Source organism: Balearica regulorum, chromosome 2 (assembly GCF_011004875.1).
Source record: "Balearica regulorum gibbericeps isolate bBalReg1 chromosome 2, bBalReg1.pri, whole genome shotgun sequence".
Taxonomy (NCBI): Eukaryota; Metazoa; Chordata; class Aves; order Gruiformes; family Gruidae; genus Balearica; species Balearica regulorum.
In genome coordinates this window covers 158,201,090-158,222,729 of record NC_046185.1, presented here as the reverse complement: position 1 = coordinate 158,222,729, position 21,640 = coordinate 158,201,090, and the positions used below count along the sequence as shown (strand labels likewise).

General features: G+C 37.4%; 1 protein-coding gene across 8 annotated transcripts in view; it reads left to right on the top strand.

Moving 5' to 3' along the window:
- The window catches only part of DNAJB6 (DnaJ heat shock protein family (Hsp40) member B6), a 63,311-nt gene that overhangs the window by 10,064 nt on the left and 31,607 nt on the right, over nt 1-21,640 (top strand). For 7 of the 8 annotated variants that reach the window (XM_075746631.1, XM_075746632.1, XM_075746625.1 and 4 more), the window contains 6 exons: nt 1,383-1,492; nt 4,211-4,270; nt 4,635-4,745; nt 16,782-16,913; nt 17,800-17,941; nt 20,136-20,206. In XM_075746631.1, the coding sequence (XP_075602746.1) occupies nt 1,383-1,492; nt 4,211-4,270; nt 4,635-4,745; nt 16,782-16,913; nt 17,800-17,941; nt 20,136-20,206 (626 nt within the window). Of the gene's footprint in view, nt 1-1,382; nt 1,493-4,210; nt 4,271-4,634; nt 4,746-16,781; nt 16,914-17,799; nt 17,942-20,135; nt 20,932-21,640 lie in introns of those variants that run through there. The other variant, XM_075746633.1, reaches the window with a different exon arrangement.

The following is a 21,640-nucleotide window of genomic DNA, read 5'->3' as shown; positions in this document are numbered from 1 at the left end:
AATAATTCTGGATCCTCACTTTGTTGTCAGTCCTAGGATGAGTAGTAGTCATCTGAGGTGATACCTTTGCTAACAGAGAAGTAGTGTTCTGAAGAAAAAGCATTTGCTCATTTTTTATGAAATTTGGAAAAGAATCCTGAGTGCTGCTAAAGTGAAAATACCGTCAGTCACTGGTTTTTGATCACTGTTAAATACATTTCCGTACCAGTGTGACTCCAAACTTGGTATGGTACAGGTGGTGACAGGCCCTCTGTGGCTGAATTGCAGTAACTAGTCTTCCCCTCCACTTGCAGAGGTGCTTTTTCAAAGTTATTAACAAGTATTTGGCACACCGTGTTTTTAGATAAGAACTCTTTCTTAACATGAGGTCTAGTTTCTGTGCTTAGATTTTGATGGATTGAACATCTGTTACTATTAAAAAAACCGCACAACTGTTTAAATTAGGAGTGTTCAAATGAATACAGTTCTTTGTTTAGATTTCCTGTTATGTGCTGTTTTAAGATGGGCATTTGTAACATTTTCAAAAGATACCATTTACTTTTCAACAGACAATTGGGAGGAAACATTTCTGTAGTACGCATTTCTAGTATACCAAAACTGTTTGACAATAAATTGCAATTTCAAGTGACCTGGAAATACTGTGTTTCTCTCTTGCCTTCTCTTATGCCTGAAATTAGTTAATCAAATCGCACTAGTGCATGGAAGTTTGCTTTATGTTTTTTAGCTCCCTTGTTCTTTTGCAAATTCCTACACATACAGCCTTGTTAACTGAAATGTTTGAACTGTGATCTTGTATGATAAAAAGCACAAAAACACTCCAAATCAACCTAAGTGCAAGCTTAGCTTTGCCCCTCTAAGTAGTTATGAACACTTTGCCTCAAATATTTTATTTGATGATAGTTGTGTGCAGGTGTAGCAAAGAAGCCACTGATGTTGGGATGCTGCCACAGTTTGGTATCAGGGCACTCTTGGAGCTTTATGGTCTTTGCCTGTACCAGAAGAGTACTCTTGATGCTTCCTGTGGTTGGTTGTAGTGTTGAATAATTATGGACATCTAAGGAACAGCCCATAGCAGAAATGTTATGGAATGTTTTGCCTAGACCTGCCAGATGTTGATCATCAGAAATGCAGAGGAATAATCTAAAAAAGCTGAAGAACCCCAAACCCACTTTTTTCTTTCCTTTTTTTTTTTTTTTTAAACCAAAGATGGTTCTCTGTGTATTGCAGAATCTATCGGTACTGGTCTAGATGCAAGATACAAAGCACTGGAGAATTTCTAAATACTTTAATCCCTGACAACTTGTTTGAAACATTTTGTGTTTGTCTGTATAGCATATTCCTTCATTTCAGAGTAAAATACCCTTTGTTTTCTTTTCATTTAGGTATCGGAAATTGGCATTAAAATGGCACCCTGATAAAAATCCAGACAATAAAGAAGAGGCAGAACGGCAATTTAAACAAGTAGCTGAGGCCTATGAAGTGTTGTCAGATGGTAGGTATTTTAACAGGGTTCTTGAACTGCAGGTCTCTAGTCTGGGTATCAGACTGAATATGCTGATATATGATCCTTTAAAGGGAGATGGTAACTTTGGTTTACCATCCAACTCAATTACTTCCTTGGAGAAGGAATTAATTCAAGGGGAGAAAAAGAAGCTTGCAGATAAGACACAACAAGCAGAAATTTTGGAACAAAAAATTCAGGATCTCTCTAGATGAACAACCAATCCAGTTTCCTTCTAGAAACTGAAATCCTATGTTTGCCAGGCCCTCTTCAGAAACTTCTGAAGAGATATCTGTGAATACCAAGATTGATTTTTATCTTAGGAGGTAAAGCCAATGTTGTTATCAGTACAGTGGAATTAATGTGCTTATCCAATAAAAATCAGGCTAGACAAACTCTGAAGTATCTACTGCTGGGCCTGCTGCTTCTAGTTCTTGTAACAGTAAACTAATCTTGACAAAGCCCAAGCATACTGTAAACCTTGCTCAAATTTTGTATTGTGTTTGGGTGAATTCCGTAAATTCAGTCAACTGTGATACTGAGGAGAGTGTTTATATTTAGAATTGTTCTGAAATGGTTGCTTAGCATGACCCATATGGTGCAGGAATTCAGCTTGTAGTTCACCCATATCTTTTTGCTTGAAAAATATCATTAACTTTTGCTAGTGTTCTGGCAAAAGCAGCCTGAATCATAACAAAGCGATTTCAGCTACTTTGATTAGTTTCCCCTGTAATTGACTGCAGCTGTCTATATGCTATTTCTGAAGTGTCCTTGATTTCACCTGGGACCAGTGAGCATGGGAAAGCTATATTTAAAGCACTAGCAGCATCTAGATTACCTTTCAGAATTTGGCCTGGTTTATCAAGCTGCAGTCTTGTACACCCTGTTTCTGTGGTTGGTTTTGATACTTAATTGACATGGGAGAAACAGAACTTAATTTATGAGCAGTTCATTGTATGCTTGTCTTCTAGAGTACTTTAAACTTCTTATGCAAATTTTTTGAGCAAGATAAAAATAGGGTACAGGTCTGGGTGTTACACAGATCTTTAAGTTCTTCGGAAACAGTAGACTGCTAGAATTTCAGAAAACTTTCTAAAAATGCTGCCTGTTTTTGGATCTAGACCAAATCCTAAGTTACTGGTTTCTTAGTAATCGTTTGTGCAGCACAGGTATCTGAATCCTGAGCCCTGTGTTTGAGAGGCAATAGGCTGTCCTGCAGACTTAATGAAATCTTTTGACACCATTACAGGCTTGAATGAAGACAGATTTTTGGCAGAAGAATAGTTTTGCAAGGGGTTACATAAGCAAGGAGTATTGAAATTGGGTGATCATAGAATACATTTCCCTTGTGGTTTCAAGAACGTTACATTTTTTCAAGATGAACTTCAGGCTTTGAGCCCTCAGGTCTTCCTCTCTGTTTCCTGCTTCTTCTGACAGTTTGTCTACCTTACTGCTTTGGTCATTTTTCATTGGTGGGTGGGTTGACCTCCTTTCTTTAAATATTGCTTTTTAGAAAGGCAGTATGGGTAATGTATTAAGCTTTGCTCTGTGCGTGTGTGTGCGTGTGACTCTACTGCAAGTTTCTGTTATTTGTAGATGATGACCAGTATATAAAATTTTAATTCCTGTTAGAACTATTTTACTTTTCAGCAGCTGTTTGAGGTAACTGTGTGTTCTTTCATTGATGCTATTGAAATTTCAAAAACATCTTTCACTGAGGAGATTCCAGTGGGAATAGCATGTTAAGAGTCTAAGCTTGGATGCCCTGACTCTTTTTTGGCTGATGCTTTCACACTAGTGCAAGCAGAATATCTGCCTCTTTAAGCTCTTTAGGTTCCCTTCCAGTACCAACAGCACAGTCTGATCTTACGTAGTAACGTAGATCTATTTTTTTCTTCCCTTTCTCATGGATACTGGAAGGCTGGTCTGCAGTGAAATTAAGAGTGAGCTGTTCCAGGTCTTGTAAAATAATAGAGAACAAGCAGTTTGAGTCAAATCCTTCAATGGCACTTTAACATCATTCCCCTTTATTGAACTAGAAGTGATCATAATTAATTTGAGAGGTTTTGCAGTCGCTCATGCGAATGCTGTCCTTCCTTTCTCATGTGTCTGTTGCAATGGGCTTAGTCTCATGCGATAAAAGGGAAAGAGGCAATAGTCAAGGTTTGCAACAAGGGAAATTCTGGTTGGATAGAAGGAAGAAAATGCTTACGATGAGAATGCTTGAGCACTGGGACTCTTTTCCAGAGAGACCGTGGAATCTTCTCCTCTTGAAGATTGATTGAGATCAGGGCTTTATCCAGGCAAGTTTTGAGATTAGACTTGTTTGGAGGAGAAGGTTGAATTCCAGTGGTCCTTTACAACCTAAAGCTTTCCATGGTACTTATGTAAAGGTGAAGACTGCAGTATTCTTTTGAAAGGCAAACTTCCTTGTGAAGTTTGTCCTTGTATCAGAATTTTTTTTGATACAACAGGGCCTGAGCTCCTGCAACTGAATGGTAGTAAGTCTAAAGTTTAGTACCTGTTCTTCAGAACCTACACTGCTTTGGCAATCCTCAACAAAAACGTTCACCCGTTACATGCCAGAACTTTCTTAACTAAACTAGCTTTGAGAAGAAGTTTAGCTGTTAAGTCTGAGTTAAATCTTTTTGGTTTTCTCCAAATTCAGTGTGCCTATTTACTGACATGATGTGCTGCTTCTCCTTGTAGCTAAAAAACGTGACATCTATGACAGATATGGAAAAGAAGGCTTAATAAATGGAGGCGGAGGTATGTTGACAACTAGCAGTTCTTTGCTTTCTCTATTCTGGTGGAAAGCCATTTTCTGCAGCTTTCTTTTTAAGACGGGAATCTGTAAATGCCTTTACTAAGGCCTAAAATGTAATCTGAAAAGTGAAATTACAATTGTTTTTACAATTTTTCTGATTGTTGTAAAAAGTATTACTGGTATCTGGAAATGGAGAAAAGAATAAATTATAAAAAGTATTGTGTGTATTTAACTTGAGTGATACCTGAAAGGAAGGAGAAATTTTAGAAATGTGTTTTTATTTCTAAATGATTCAAATATCATATAGGCCTGAACTTTGTTAGGAAGAACGTGCGAGGGTAATTGAAATTTAACTTCTTGTTGTAGGTGGAAATCATCACGATAATCCATTTGAATTTGGATTTACATTCCGTAACCCAGAAGATGTCTTTAGGGAGTTTTTTGGTGGAAGGGACCCCTTTTCATTTGACTTCTTTGGTAAGTAATCCACTGGTTTTAGTTATGCGTATCTAAAGCGCGGCTAAAGCTTTACTTTTACAAAACAAACAGAGCTAATGCAGCTTTATTAGAAATAGCTCTGAAAATTGGAGGTAAACAATCGGTATTTTGTGTGATATTTAAAATGTTTGTTTCCTACCTGTTTCTTCTCGGTTGATTTGATAGTGCAGAACACGTATGGCTTGCCAATTCATGTTTTGTTGGAAGGCTTGATTTTAAAAAAAAACCAAACATAAAATTGTGGCTGCAATGTCTCTGTAGGTTGGAAGGAAGTAACATTCAACAGAAAAAGTATACACTGGAATTCCCTCTCCAGAATTTGACCTGATAAACTTAGTCTGTTGAATTTGATCTCTTTCAAACTGTAAATACTTAATGTAGCTTTGAGAGCTTCTGAACTGGACAGGTTAACTGTAACTGTTACAACATAGCTCTCAGTGTGAACTTGTATCTTAGCAGAAATGATTTTCTTATATCAAAATAAGAACAGCTGCATACATAATCTAGACACTCTCCCAAATTCATGTCATGTGTTTGCTTGGGGAATAAAGTTCCTAAAGGCTCAGATAAATAGTTCTTGAGCTTGGATGCTTAATTTAGTTAAAGGAAGCAATCTGTGATAAAGCTGTCAAAGTAATCTTTTTTTTTTTTTTTTTTTAACTATAGTGCTGCTAATGGTCTTTTGGCATGTGATGTTGCTTGCTTTAGTGTATTGAATGTCTTTCCAGAGGTGCTGGAGTTCTTAATCTCTCTATGTTCTACTGCATAAAATGCTGACATACAAAGCGGATCAGATCCTGTGTTCAGTATTTAATTAGAGACAGTAAAACATCCCATATTGAAAACTGCAAGAAGTATACTTGAAAAACAAAGCTCTCTTCCTATTCATTGCCTTGTTATTGATTAATCTCTATAGTAATGTATGTAAATGTTTTAATATTTTTAAAGGTAATTTTTTATCTTTGCCGGCAGCATTAAGGTGCTAATTTGCCTCAGATTTTAATTACATCTTTCTTTAGTTTGCTATTCAGTGATCATCAGTTGTTGGATGACTAATGAAGGATTAGAAAAAGGGTTAAAGGGCTAGAGGTTGAATTCAGTAGAAGGTGAGTTGATGAATTAGATGAGTAGCTAGAGGAGGAATGTCGTAGAGGATAAGCAGCTGAACTTGAGCAATTAGATCCAGTGGGAAGTCAGCAGGAGTAATAAAGGGCAGATTGGAGGAAGCATCTAGCAAAATACTGATTGGTGAAATGGGAACTGAACTAGCAAGATGCAACTTCTTCACTGTTCCTGCAGCAGCAGCAGAATCTTAAGGAATACTAGATGAAGATTTCAGTTTAGATAAGTGATCTCAGCACTGGTTAGGCCACATCTGGAGCTACGTCCCCTGGGTTCCCCAGTACAAGAGACAGAGCTACCGGATAGAGTCCAGTGAAGTGCCAGTAAGACAAATAATGGGCTGGAGCATCTCTCACATGAGGAAGAGGCTGAGAGAGCTGAAATTGTTTGGCATAGAGAAAGCTCAGAGTGGGGGTCTCATCAGAATGTATGTGAAGGGAGAGCATAAACAAGATGGAGCCAGGCTGTTGTCAGTGGTGCCCAGTGGCAGGACAAGAGTCGGTGGGCACAAACAGAATCACAGGAGGTTCTGCCTAAAATTAAGGCAACACTTTTCTACTTTGAGGGTGACTGAGCATTAGAGCAGATTGCCCACAGAGGTTGTGGAGTCTCCGTGTTTGGAAATATTCAGAAGCTGTCTGGATGTGGTCCTGGGCAACGTGCTCTAGGTGGCCCTTCTTGAGCAGGGGATTGGACCAGATGACCTGCCAACCTCAGCCATTTTTCTAGAAAACCTAGAAAAATCTGAGCAAGATGTTGAGTAGGAAGCTAGCGAGATGTCATTTTGTTTATTTTTGAATCTATGATACTTTAAATAAATAGTTGGTTCTCAATCAGGTATCTTTAGAGCAAATTGTATAGGTAAGGCATGTTCTAGCTTGTGGGAAGCTGACATAGTCTTTATTTTGATTATATTTACTTCATCAGCACAAAACATTTAACTTGCTGTCTCTAAAAATGTCAGTGTTCATGACTAACCTTAAAGCTGTGATTAAGTTCTGCGTGTTAAATAACCATGGGCTTAAAAAGAACCTGAGGACTTACCTTTTGGGATCCTTGGAAGGCTGTACAGTATAGTGCTTAGAGCTATCTAGCTTATCAAATGGAGGGACCACTACTGCCAAAGGTTTCCTGGTGTATTGCGGCTACTTTAGCCTCTCCTGTACAGGAATGGTGATGCATCTTACCCTGTGGAAACAGTGGACTTTAAAACATACCTCTGCACTGATGATATCGAGACGTGCTTCCAAAAACATTCTCCCCTTGCTCAGCACCCCAATTTATTTATTTATTCAAAAGCAGGTTATCTGCTTCATGTTTTGATCAGGGTCATTGTCAGATTTAAGATATGAGTAATGTGGTGCAGGCTCCACATGTTGCAGAGTAAGGCTCTGGTACTGTCAGCAGTGTTAGGTGTGTTCCAGTTGATGAAAACTAACAGTTTCAAAACTGCCTCCACTTCCTGTGATAGTTGCAGTGGCAGTGATCAGAGTCCTAAAACTTGTGTTGAGCTTTGGATTCTGAGTAAAAGCTCTTGTCATTTTTCTAGTCAGAAGGCTTCAAAAGGAACACCTCTTTTTTGGGGGAAAAAAAAATAATTAAATGCTTAAGACATTCTCTAATATGGGAAAGTGTAACTCAACACAATTCTTCCACAACTTTCTATGAAAAGTGTTTGCAACAATCTCCACAATATTCATGTGAATGTTTAGGTAGTACAACGTGAAAACATGGGTGCTTTCAGCTGAATGTAGTACCTTTACTAATGCCAAAAGCAAGCAGTAGCCTTGTATGTATAACATGAATATTTGTATTGGTGAACTAGAGCCTTTGTAGATTCTGCTGTGTTGAAACACTGGTGGGACAGTTTTCAACTTCTCGATTAATTTTCTGTGGAACCAGTGACTTTTTAAGGAGCTACTCAGGTTATAATTGGTTTTATAAGGCAATGAATAGGGACTGAGGTCGTGCTTTCTAAAAATGTACACTAGAGGAATCAAAGATGAAATTGAATAAATACTTCAAAATTTTTGCACTTGTTATACAGTTTGAAGTGGCATGTAGTGAAGCCCACAGAATGCAGGTGGGACTCTATATCCTGATTGCCATTGAATATGTAAAGAGCAGCATTCAGATGCATAATCCCTGTAAATTTATGGATGTGAAGAATTTCTAAAACTGTGCTATGAATTGAATCTATTAAACTTCACTGAGCTGTGTTACACTGCTACTGTAGTTACAGAAAGTTTTCTTTATAAACAGAGGTATCTTTATTCATCTGTAGAAAAGAGGAGAATATATGAAGACTTCTGCAATGATTTTTTTTTTTTTTGACCGATGAGTCCCTTCAGACTTCTGAAATGAAAATTTATAATACTGTTGAAGGCAGCTCTGAACACTTCCAAGTGGAGCAAAGTTGATGTTATGCGCTATGTGTTGCACCGGAATTAGCTCAGCCAGTCACAATTTCCCTTCACTGATTTGCAGTCAAATTCTTTGTAAAAATGAGGGTGTACAAAGGCTAGTAGTTTTTAAAACTTTGATAATAGAACAGCAGCGCTCTCAACTTTTGAGACGTGGGCTTGCTTTCTGTGACACCTTGTTTCAGCAGAATCTACTTTTTCCTAGCAAGCTCTTCCAGTGATACTTTTCAATATCTTTGACATACAGATGGATGATAATCCTTATAACAGAAAGAAAAGGAAAGGTGATGCTTCCCATGCAGTACTGCTCTTTGTATTGTGAAAGTACTGCCTTGGACTATCAATATCTGCTCAACTGCTATTCAGCACTCTGTACCATATACCTCTTCTATTCTTTGACTGTCCTTTGACATTAGAACTGACTGTTTACTCTTAAGAGGGATTGATTTCTCAATGCAATAAGTTTGTTTTATACTTAAACAGTATCCTACTTAATTTATATATGGTGCTTGCCTTGATTTGGTTTATTTGTGTTCAGTGTAGTCTTTTGTTTTCTACTTGTAAACTTTTCAAGACATTCCTCTGCTGTATTTTAACAGTTCATAGTGAGGGAAGGTTCCCAATCTTAACACTGGTAATGGAGACGTAGTCATTAATTTAAAGACTACTACTTCAAGCATTGTGAAGGAACCAACTGATGTGTTTTGGTGTAGGCAAAAATGCTTGACTGATTCTAGGCTATTAAAGAATTGACTTAGGCTTTTCAGATTCTCACTTCAAGAACGGGTTATGTGTTGGAAGGGATTATCAGTGAGGAATTAATTGAAAGATGTAGTGGATATCACAAGAACATAACATTGCCTAACAGGCAATTTAGGAGTTCAAACAGCTCCTTAAGTAGTTAGGTCATCACTTCATAAACATTTAGCTTCACATACTTAAGAATCTCAGATACACGCTTGGTGAAATTTGAGGTGGTTTAGGGTAATTTCTCTATGGGCTGGAAAACACAACTCGGGACCTACAGCAGACCAGTGTCCTCTGGCAGCCATGTCTAGAAGCTAGACAGGATGTTTCAGAGCACTTCAAACAGCTTTAGATGCCTGTATGTCTAGTCAAATGAATCTCACAAGGAACCATGCTTTTCTCTGTGGTAGAATGTGTTAGTAATGTTATAAGTTGCTCTAGATGGATACCTTCTCTAGACTTTGTCCAAGAGAAGTTTGTTTCCATAATATCTTTCCACATAGGTTATAATCCTGTCAGTTTTGCTGTAGTTCCTGAACACTTTAGTATTCTCAGTGTACCTGCTGAGATGGTATTTAATAAATATCTTAAATATTTTTCTTGGTTTGTGAAGTAGAATTCAGGATGTCTTTAAATTTAATACCAGATGATGCATATAAACCCATATACCTCGTTTATGCGCTATTTAAAAATCTGCACTCTTGGAAACCAAAGGTAAAGTTAAGTTCAACATCTTTATATGGCTAATTAGATACAAATATTTGTCACAGAGAACATCAACTAGCTAGTTATATGGTATGTAGTGTGGTTCCATCAAACAACAGAATTACAGCAGCTTGACTAATATCAATTACATAAAATAAAGCATACACATTCTGGAAAAGTATAGTGAGTTATTTTACGTATCCAGTCCAAAAAGTCTTCAGCTCACAGGAAAGAGGAAAATCTATGTGCAGTAATCAATGCAAACTCTATTCTACGTGATCTGTGTTTTAGGGTGTTGATTAGGAGTGGGATAGCTTCATCTGTCATTTCATCGCAAGGACAGAAGGTTGTCTTGCTGGGGCAGAAGATTTGAGTAAGAGTCAGATCATGGTTTTAATCCACATGTAGTCCCGTTCTGATAATTATTGCTTAGGTGTTCTAATGCAAAATCTATTTGTTAGTCAAATGGGTTCTGAAAACTGAAAATGGAAGTGGCTTTCAATTAAAGCTATCTTGCACAACATTGTCCCCTTTGTAATTACTCTTTTTGTGGACATAAACTTGCAGCTTTTGATATTTATGAAGTGCTCAGAGATTAATTAGCATGTGCATTCGTTGCTTTGGTACGAACGTGCACAGTTGTATTTCGTAAGTCTTGGATCACAAGTGTCCACTGAATGGTCCAAATGTCACTGCTGTGAATTTTTCAGAAATAACTTGATTGGTTCAAAGAAAGTCTGAAACACAGGAATTGTCTCACCCAGACAGCATTATCAAACAGGAATATGTAATTCTGTGGCTCCATGGGCAGCTAAACTAATATATAGCTTCTGCTGCTGGAAGGGAGGAGGCCTTGCTCCAAATTCTCATATTAGTCTTAAAATGTCAATCTTTGACTAATGTCCTGTTAAATGCATTAAGAAGCTGTTTGATAGCACACTGGCCAAAGATGAAGTTAATCTTCGGCATCTCAAGCCAGTTCAGGGTGTTAGTCTCCAAGAAAATGGTTTGGTTTCGCTTTTTTCTTGTATGACTAGCAGGTTAAATTGGTCAGAGGACAAATGCTGAACATAGCACAAGGAGAACAGGTCACACAATGGTAGTGGAAGATTCCTCCATTTTTAAGGTGTGCCTGAACATTTGGCAGCTGTTTGAGAAATATTGAAATACTGATTAGAGTTGGACTTGCTGTACTCTAGCATATTTGTAATTATGGTATAGATGGCATTCAAAGGTAACGTTTTAAGTCTCCTTTTTCTAGAAAATTACTACTTCCAGGATCTCTGCTATATACCATTAAAAAGACTTTCAAATGTTTCTGCTGGTAAATGTTCTTAAATCAGAGGGGCAAACATCTGTTTGGCATCTAATTTGTGGAAGTAAGCAATTATAAAAGACCATGCTGAAACACTGTAGGCAGGTGAATCAGCAGTGCTTGCAACAGCATCTTAGTGTCTCTTCTGAGTAAATGGCATCAACAGCATGTTTATTTTGTAGTTAAGGAAGAAAAAATTTTCATGTAAAAGTGCTTACAGGTTTCTGTGGCCTGCCCAGTTCTGATGAGAGGCTTTTTTGTGCCTGGGTACACTCCAGAGCTGTAGCATGAGCTTCTCTATGTATTTACTGCAAATCTGCATATTTGAAACTTTTTTCAAATAGGAGACAAGTTAGAAACACCTACTCCAAGAATTCTGTTTTATTGTATGTATCGTACATCTATAGCCCTTTGCACAAACACATTATTTAGACCAGCATTTCAGAGTCTCTTCTGGCATGATCTATAAAGTAATGTACAGTATGCTTTTGATACAAAGAAATGATGGCAGACAGGCAGCCTGTACTGCCTTTGCTTATTGGAACGCTGCAGACTGGAATACTCAATGCCGTTGAGTTTGACTGCCTCCACATGTAGGGGCTGAGCAGCCTTTCAGCGTTACTCTGCTCAGTGTGTTGCAGCTACGGTGTCATCCTCCTGCATCTGCAATAAGGGCATTTGGCTCGTGTGTCATGTTTTGGCAGAGGCAATAGCGTGGCTCAGACGGCAAAGAACAAAGGAAAGAATGTTGACTGGTTGGGGAAGTAGCCCAGTGAGTGGTGACTGAGCAGTGATCCTGTTTTTACAGGGTAATGTTCCTTTGCATGCTGTCCCTATAAGATTATCAACATCTCTGGCTGCAGCAGTGTGTGCATGTGAGAACGTTTGCTGACAGTGCACCATTTATCTCAACACTTGATTTTCTGGAGGTGAATGATGGCATTGCACTGGAACGTGCTCAACGCTTTCGTCAGGGATAGGGTTGTACTATGGCTGAAAGCACCTTCCTGTGCTGCTTTTGACCCTTGGGCACTTCTTCCTGCTGTCTTCCTTGTAACCAGCACAGTTGCTTTTATGGCTGCACTGTGAACCCTAGTAAAGAATTGATGTAGCTGAACTTGCTTTCATCTGGAGATGCTCTTTTCAGCTGCTCGGTTCCTGATCAGGTTCCCCAAGCAGCTGCTGGGGTACAAGTGTCACAGTAGAAGTGACTGCCATAGGAAATGTGGCGCTTTATAGTGTATCGTGATGATTTCAGTTAATGGATTAGATTTAATGAATTTCATGAAATATAACTGAATTGTGGACTGCTTCAAATGTAGATACTCTGGGTTTTGCTCCCTTTCCTCCCTTAGCCTATTGTATGGTGCTTTCCCACTGGTTTTCTTTCAGATAGGCCAGTCTTGCCAATACTGACCCAGATTAGCTCATGGATGCAACAGAAAGCTAACAATACAAATGCTGTCAGTGTTTTCTTTGGATCAATGAATTCATGCAACTTGTCATTTGGTTTCATGATCATGAGACAGGAAAGAGTGATCACATCTTTCAAGTAGTATTCTGCAGTTGGATTACATTGCTGAAAGTGAGAAAATCCTGTTTCTGTGTTAGAGCTGAGGGCTCCTGAGGGGGGCAGGGATCATACCCTACCTCATTTTGAACTGCAGAGAGATGTGCAGTATAGTTGTTTTGACTTTTGAGGTTAAATTCTTTCTTTATGACTGCAGAAAAACAAGGTAGTATTCCACGCTTCGCAGTGAGCTCGTTTACCCAGAGGAATGAGACAGTTGCTGTGTTTGAATTAGCAAAGATCTTTCCAAATAAATTATTTTGGAAATACTACCTCTAATGTAATTATTTTGAGGTGTGTTTGTTAGTATACAGTCTTTTGTGTTGCGGGGGGTTTTGTGTTCCCACCTTCGCGTTAACTTTCTGGCTTCTGTAACTGCAGTCTTCCTACCTAGTAACAGCAAGAGTCTTTTGTTGTGTCTCTCTTGGGAACAAGTTACCATGAGTTCCTTGCTTAAGCATTTGCTTTTTCCCCCAAAAGCTCCATGTCATCATCTGTTGTTGATAGCCTAGAAGTCTGTCTTGCTGACTTCCTTGACATTTCTCACCTTTTGTTCTTTCTTGATCTTTGCTTTTTTGACAGCACCACAAGTTTCGTGTCCCGATTATGCTCCAACATTTCTGTTGAAACTGAATCTGATACTGTGTCCTCCCATAAGCTGCTGGTAATACCCAGATTAGAATAAACTGGGTTTATCTCCAAACAGGAGATAAATCCTGATATTCTGAGGTACCACTGGTCTAACATTTTGGTTTTCTGAAGCTTTTCAGTTGTATATTATTCACGTAGTATTTTCTCTTTTTAGAAAGGCCTTCACGTTTGTGTTTCTACTGCTTAGTTTTGTTGATCTGATATGCTTCTAACATTCAGTAAGAAAATTACACAGATTGTGAGTTGCACTATAATGACTATCAATAAGAAGAGTCATTAAAAACCCCAACACTCTGATACTGTGATATTCACCGCATTTGAACTGTTTAGAAAAAGCCATCTATGTGAAAAGGCTATCGTGCATGGGAAGGTTCTGCTAAATCACAAAAATAGACCTACCAGGCTGAAATGTTAGTATTTTGCTGAGTGGTACTATTAATCATCCTGATTTAGGGACTAAAAGCATAAACAGAGTCTGGGTAGTTGTGAGGTTGCTATATTAATGTGTTTTTGGTGGTGGATACAACACATGATAATGCAGAAGATAATGCTGCCTTCTCTCCTCAATGTTTTTGACATATTTTTTTTCTGCGTGCTGTACCTGGATGGTTGTCAGGATAGTAAGAAAAATTCCCTCAGGGAAGTCCTACCCATTTTCCTGTCTGTGCATAATCCATCTTGCTGAGCATTCTGCAGTCTACTGCAGAAGACTGGTTGGAGTATCTTACTGGAGAGAATTACAGGAAGAGTACTGAAGGATTATTAGCAGGGCTGCTAACTGAAATCGCCCAAGGCTAAAACACCAGCTGATGTGGACTGTTGACCCCTTTCTTTGATGTGTAGGGTTGCCAAAGGCTAATAAGGCATGTCCAGGTCTCGGTGAGGTTTTTTGTGGCTAGGAGTAGGCAATAATCCATTTAGAAGCTGGTTTGATAGCAGCGATCTCTGGGAGATGCTGTGATCCTTCCTTAAAAACCTGTGCGTTTCTGCTGCTGTTGTGCCAGGGAGGAGAGATTCACTTGCAGAATAGGCTGATATCCTGCGGAGGATTAAAAACTCAAAGCGTACATGGTAGGTTGCTTTGTTTTTATTTGAACTCCAGGTAACAAGAAAAATTGGACTATAAATAGAAAGCTTAACAGTGGGAGTAATATAATATAGATCATTTGTACACGTGAGTGAATGACCTTCATAACTAACTTATGAGTCACTCTAGTGAGAATAAATTGGACTACAAAACAATTAACTCCAGTGACTTTACTTGCTAGCTGATACGCTAGTCTGAAAAAAAATCACCTTTTTTAAATGGGTGTAGTGCTCGTTCTGGAAATAGTAATTTTAGTGGTAGGTTCACATATTTCCATGCCCAAGCGTTGGTTTTGTTTCTGTTGTTTTAAAGGTAATAACAGGTTATCTTTATATTTAAGAAAACTTGTTCTACATTAAAAAAGAAAGCACAAAATGAAAAAACACCCAATGCAGACAAAAAATCTTACCACTTGCTTGTTTAGTGTATGTAAGAGAAAAGTTTGGTCTTGTCTTGTTTATTCAATAATTGTAGAGGCTAGGGGAAGGATAGGGTTATTTTGTTGTTGTTCTTGGCATTTTATGTCTTTGCTGATGTCTGAAGCTCAGTGGCTGCCTTTGTTCAGCATAAATACATTGTGATGTTTTCACTTCTGTTAAGTAATCGCACATAAACCAGATGGTAACTAATACCTTCTTATTATCATATTGGTTGCTTTAATATTGTCACTATTTCATTCACTTGGTGACTTATCATAAATCAGCTCGGATTTTTGTGGGAGTACCAGAGGTGGAGTAAATACTGTGTTTCTGACCTTCACTTTGTCTGTTTGTAGTTCTGAACAGTCACGCAGTTGTAAGAGTTGTCCTTGCTTTCATACTTCTATTGCTGCTATCACCAGTTTTTGCATTTTTCAGTAAGAGCTTATTCTGAGCAGTGTTTCAGTATTTGTCTTTCAGTATTGAGTCCCCGCTTGCAAAACTTGGTAAAATTGTTGGTACTGTATAACGCTCATTCTGGGAGAGTTGTGATTGATGGAGAGAGCAATTGAAGTTCCTAAACTCTTCTGATTTTAATGCAGGTGTTATGTTTATTGAGTATCTCTGTTAGATGATTACAATTTTATATGCTGTTCTTTAAGAACACTAGTGAAAAACAGTTTCCAGATAATTCTACTAATAACTGTTTTTTAGGAAAATGTGATAAAGTAAATATGTATTGCTTGTATATGTCTGGTGTGTTCATCCACCTCCATCCCTCTTTTCTTTTTTTCCTTTTTTTTTTTTTTTTTTTTGGAGAGAGGCTATTGTCTTCCTGATGAGGATGGAACGGTAGCTGTTCTGAATGACATAACAGTTGTACTTGAATTTGAAATAGCATTTTATGCATGACCCCTTTTCTCTATTTCTCCCCTATTCTTCCTCCTTGGTAGGGACCAAATGCTTCTTTGGGATTCTGTGTGTAAACCTCAATACTTTGTCTAAAAGTGCTTCAGAATCCGTGTTTGAAGTACCTAATGTGACAAGTGCTAACTTTAAGATTATGAGTCATCAATCCCTGGCTGCTGTTTTTATATTTGATACAATTTATAATTTTTTTATAATTGATACAACTTATCTGGAAGTTACTTTTCAGAGACCTCATCATGGTGATCCACAATAGATCTTGAATAGAAATAAGCTAGAAAGTTCAGGTACCTGTGTGCAATACTATAAGATTTGTTAAACACAACTTCTAAGAGTTTAATTTGTCTGTAGTGCTACTCTTAATTCTACACCTTGGAAAACCTTAATCAGACAACAGAGTGTCCTGTAGAACAGCTGAAGGATTTGCCTTATGGTGACTTGGTGTGTAGAGATCGTGATTATACATCTGAGGAGTGTTAAATTTGTCAAATGCGAACTGACTGGATGTAGGTAACTTCAAATAAATACTAATTACATTTTTTTATCATACCTACAGTGTATTACGCTATATGAGCATTTGGTGGAAATAGTACTATTTCTGTAGCTCTTGCCAATTCTATTATACTGAAAACTGTGTTTACATTAGTTTTACTGGATTTTAATATTAAACAGCTAAAATAAGGAAATCAGCTGCTTTTTATAATTATTTTTAAGTCCAAAAGTGAGACAGAATTTAGTCTGGAAGGGGCATAGGAATTCCCTTTTTAGTGGACTGTTTAGCTCAGTAGCATCAAATATTTCAAAGAAAGAATCTTATCTGTAACAAGAAATTTATTTTTTTAATGAAGAATCCCTAATGATTAAATACAGAATAGACTAGACTGTTTCAGTTGGAAAGTATCTACAATGATCAACTAGTCCAACTGCCAGACCACTTCAGGGCTGACCAAGTTAAAGCATGTTATGAAGGGCATTGTCCAAATGCCTCTTAAACACTGAGAAATCCCTCAGTAATATTGACCTCTTAAATGTTGTCTTCTGTTTTGTAGAGGACCCTTTTGAGGACTTCTTCGGGAGCAGGCGGGGTCCGAGAGGAAGCAGAAGCAGAGGTGGTGGATCATTTTTCTCTGCCTTTAGTGGATTCCCTGCTTTTGGAAGTGGTTTTTCTTCATTTGACACAGGTAAATATCACAACGTTCAACAGGGAATGCAGTTTTAATTCACAAAAGTTCTCAATATAAGAAGCTGAGAAATACTTTTTTAAAAAGAAGCCGCCTTAATTTATGAAATTCCAAAGTATAGTATTTTATTTTATTTTATGCCACTCTGTAAGGTCTGAATGTAAATGAAGCCATAGCTACAATATTTGGCTTACCTGAAAGGTTATTAAAAGTAGAGACCTCTAAGAGGTAGAACTTTTTGTGGTTTTAATTTTGGTTCTACAGTTTCTTCACAGCTTTAGAATTATTTTTGTTCCATTTCCTTTTATGTATTGGGGGTGATGTGCACCTAAACCCCATGGTACTACTCAGTATCACTTCTGGGGTAGTCCATTTGAATGCTGATCTCTGTATTTCAGAGATTGCTGAGAGTTGCTGGTAGTCAGCATCCTTTCAAGCGCTAGGATTCTGGGTATTAGTTGGAATGTTAGTGATACAAAACTTGTTCCGTCTGCTAACTCAGGGCATCCCAACATCTACATTAAAGGAAAAAATCAGACTCATTAAAGTTACTAGCTTCACCTTGGGTGGAAAGAATGATGTAATGGTTGAGTTCAGCAGAAAGGCCAGAGTGCCTTTTCTTCAGGAGAGGTGGTGACAACTTTTTTTGACAATGCTGTGCATTTGGAATTTGAGCTATGGGTCCATATGGAAGAAGTCGATGGGGCTGGAGCCACGTTTTTATTCTCACACTGCTCTTTAATGCCATCAGTCACTGATGCTGTGTTGATGCAACCAACTAAGGCCATCCCAAAGCTAGGATGTCATCTGAGTAGCTGATAAATTTGGATCTCTGTCATGCAAAAATAACTTTTTATTTTTTGTCAAATACCTTGTTTCCCAATAGGTTTTACTTCGTTTGGTTCACTGGGACACGGAGGCCTTACTTCGTTCTCCTCTACGTCATTTGGTGGTGGTGGGATGGGTAATTTCAAATCAGTATCAACCTCAACTAAAATAGTTAACGGCAGAAAAATTACTACAAAGAGGTAAGTGATATAAATATTTTTGTATGAAACTATATGTAGAGACATACATAGCTATAAATACATGCATATAAATATATGTATATAAAAACAAATATAGTGAATATATATATAGTGTAAATATATATAGTGTAAATATATTTTTACTTTTGATTTTGTGTTCATCATTGCTTGGATTTCTCTGAATGCTTAAAAAAAGAATTTAAAAGTTTTATTGGATTCTCTGACTGTTCTTGGCACTGCTGAGTTACATGTGAAAATGGGGAAGATGGTGTTTTTGCCTAAACTCTTGATAGTCAAGGAGGGTTCAGATGTGTGAGACATGCTTTCAGAACTGCACTGATGAAAAATGAAGGTTGCAACTTGTTTGCTGTTTGAAAGGGACCTAGCAATGGAGCTCTTCCAGGCTTCAGAACCTCCTGTGTAGCGATGCATCTTTTATTATGGTCCTTGACTACAGTCTGCCAAGTCAGCTTGAGCTTCTGGAAGGAAAAAGTACTCTTAGTTTCTGTTGATTGTGAAGCTTTCAACATTGTGGAACATGAACCAGTTTTCCCTAACATCTGCTCTAGTTTGCTTTCCTAGGCAGTGTTTGAGTGAAGTTAAGTTTTTGTGTAAAAAGTAACTTTTTTTTTTTTATCTGTTTATGTGAAATAAGTGGCTGAACCTACTTTGGAGAAAACTTTTTCCTTTTTGTGGGAAAGTGAATTTTCAAGTCCTGTACACAGCGTACCTTCTCACTACTTCATGCTTGTGATGGAGAAATCATTGTATCTGGGAAACCTAAATACTAGTTAGCCATAGAGAAACCTACATGGAACATTATGATCAATAAGTTTATAGCAGTACTGACTAGTAATTGAATGTAATTTCAGTACTTAAATTTCTGGAAAAGCAAGGGAGAACCGAATTTTTTTGTTCGATAACTTGTGTCCCATACTTCAAAGTGCAATGTTCTTCTGTGTCCTGTTTTACTGGGGAGATCCTGACCAGTTAAAGACAGCCTTTGTCATCATGCGTTGGCATGGTCATGATATTTTTCTGTGAGTGTATGTCAGAAAAATCTGAAAACTGCCCACTTTTGAGGGAATTGTACCAAGTAAGAGAGATCAAAGAAAGTGATTATGCAAAAGAAGATAAGGCACCATGTTTATTTTAATAGTAAAAAAATAGGCTAAATGAGGTATGCTGCTGTCGTATCTTTTGTTGTATTTAGAAAGCCGGGGGAGAACCAAGGAATGTGATTAGCCACATCTAGGAAACACACATTTACTATATCTGAGAAGTCCTGTTACTTTGTAAAATGTCTCCCCACGAGGGAGCTGAGTCGAAAGAAGATTCATATCCCAGCATACCCAATGAAAATCTTCTCTGAGTAATACTTTGCTTCAGGCAAGAAGCCATTCCCTCTGTTTTTAATTTGGGTGTATTCTCTTCAATAAGTCTGATCTCCCAAGAAAATTATATTCCTTCATGTGGTTTCCTCATTTGAATCATGAGAGGAGAATTCCCAGATAGTTAAAATTGAGGCATAAATTAAATGTTCTAAAAAGAATTTAAACATTCCTTATCTTCTCATTTCTAAAAGAAATGAAAACCTCCAAACCCCACAGAGCTCTAATAATATCTCCTTCCAGTCAGGGATACTTAAATTTTGCCTAGTACGTGCTAGTCATAAACTTGATATACAGTAGGTCTCCATAGATCTCCAGATGAATTGCTTTGATCAAATTAAAAGTGGATTAAAGACTGTCTTGCATGCCTTATGTCATGCAAAATTGTGATTGGATCTAGAATATTATGCATTTAACAAATGGGGTTGGTACTAAATGTAACATCAAGATTGTACAGTTAATCTGTCGAAAGATGTTTAGTTCTCGATAATAGTGCGTACTGTTGGTATAACTGTGACAGCATCTCAGGTGACAGCTGTAACTGTGAACTCTACAAACTGGAGGATTCAGACTTCCAGAAAGCAATTTTCCTGCTGTGAATAAGCAAGATCAGTGGGGGGGCGGGATGCAGGTGGTTACTAGTTACAGCTTCTGCACTGTTAAATACGAAAGCTTGCCAACTACAGTTGCGTTAAGCAGGCAGTGCTCTGTTGTAGTTCGTTATCTAAAAACCTAGGTCTGGTGTATATTTTCAAACTGCTTACTGAGCTTTAAAAAGGCTAATTCTGTTTTTTGTCTTACAGAATTGTTGAGAATGGACAAGAGAGAGTAGAAGTTGAAGAAGATGGCCAGTTAAGGTCGCTAACAATAAATGGTAAGGAGCAGCTGCTACGCTTGGATAACAAGTAATTCAACGCACGCATTTAACAGAAATTTTAAGCTATAACAGCCACCATTTGAGGATTGACAGGAACATTTTTTGAAGATTCCAAACGAACTCAACTTTCTGTATATGCGTACTTAATCTTAAGTAGTATAAATAGCTCACCGAAGCTCGTATTTGTCATAGACTTTTGAGTTAATTGTTGGGACCACATCAATTGGACCATTTTTTGTCCTGAAAATTGTTGTAAATTTCTGTATGCACTTTTCTTTTTATTATTATATGATCAAGGTGAACCATGATCCTCCAGTAGTGCTAGGGCGAGATGTACACTAACACTAGCATGAATCTTGCTTTTTCCAATTTGTTTGAAATGTGAGCCAATTAGTAGTTTAAGTCTGCTGTGAAGTTAACATTTCCAGGATAACCTTTTTAATAATTTCAACTTTTTTTTAAATGTTTAGTAGTAAACAATGTTAATACATTTCTGGTAATGCATTTCTGGTTTAAATAAATTAAGGATGTTTTCTAGTTGTGCATGAATGCAGACAACTTAGTAAGTTTTGACAAATGTTTAAATGTGTAATGTAAGCAAAAGGTAAACAAAAGTGAAGCCAGTGAGCTGGGTCTTTTGTCATTTGCTAAAAAAAAAAAAAAATTCAAAATGAATAAATGCTGATGTTTGTGGTGCATTCTTTCATGAATGGCATTTGTAACCCTCTTGTGTCTGTGTGTGATTTGGGCAACTTGGGAAAACAGTGCTTTTTTTTTTTTCCTTTTTTCCCCCCTACCACCTTTTTCTTCAGTCTTAAGGATGAGGATGAGGGCCTTTTTTCTTTGCAGATGTTTTCTTCAATGTGACTGAAAACATGATATTTAATTTCTTTTCTAAATCTGTATCTGAAGCACCTATTTTTAAGAAGCATTCAGAGGCTGACTCTCTAACTCCATCTTTTGCCCTAACACATAAATTTTTTTTGTCTAGGCCTGAAATAACTCCCTCTGTTTAAAAATAAAAAAAGTTTTCTAAAGCTTTAAGTTCTGAGATTGCTTCAAAAATAATCTGTAGTGAACATAAATATACAGCAAAATATTTAATCTTTAAAAAAGGCTTTCTGAACAGTAAGATTTTTTTGCTTATATTGAGAACAAACATAATTGCTTTGGAGAAGATTTGTACAGAACTATTAGGCTTAAAATATCTCATTCTTATTTTTACTCATCAACGAAAAATAAAAAAATGGATGAATGCCTTGTGTTAAATTAATGGACTGAAGTGTTGATTTGTAGCTAAGACCAGATTTTCAACGTTTAGTGAAAGATGACTTGATTTCTGAATGTCATAGAGAAAGCATGCAAATAAGTATTGGCATATGTTAACACCTGCCAGGCTCTGAGTAATTTCATGCATAAATCATGGATGTG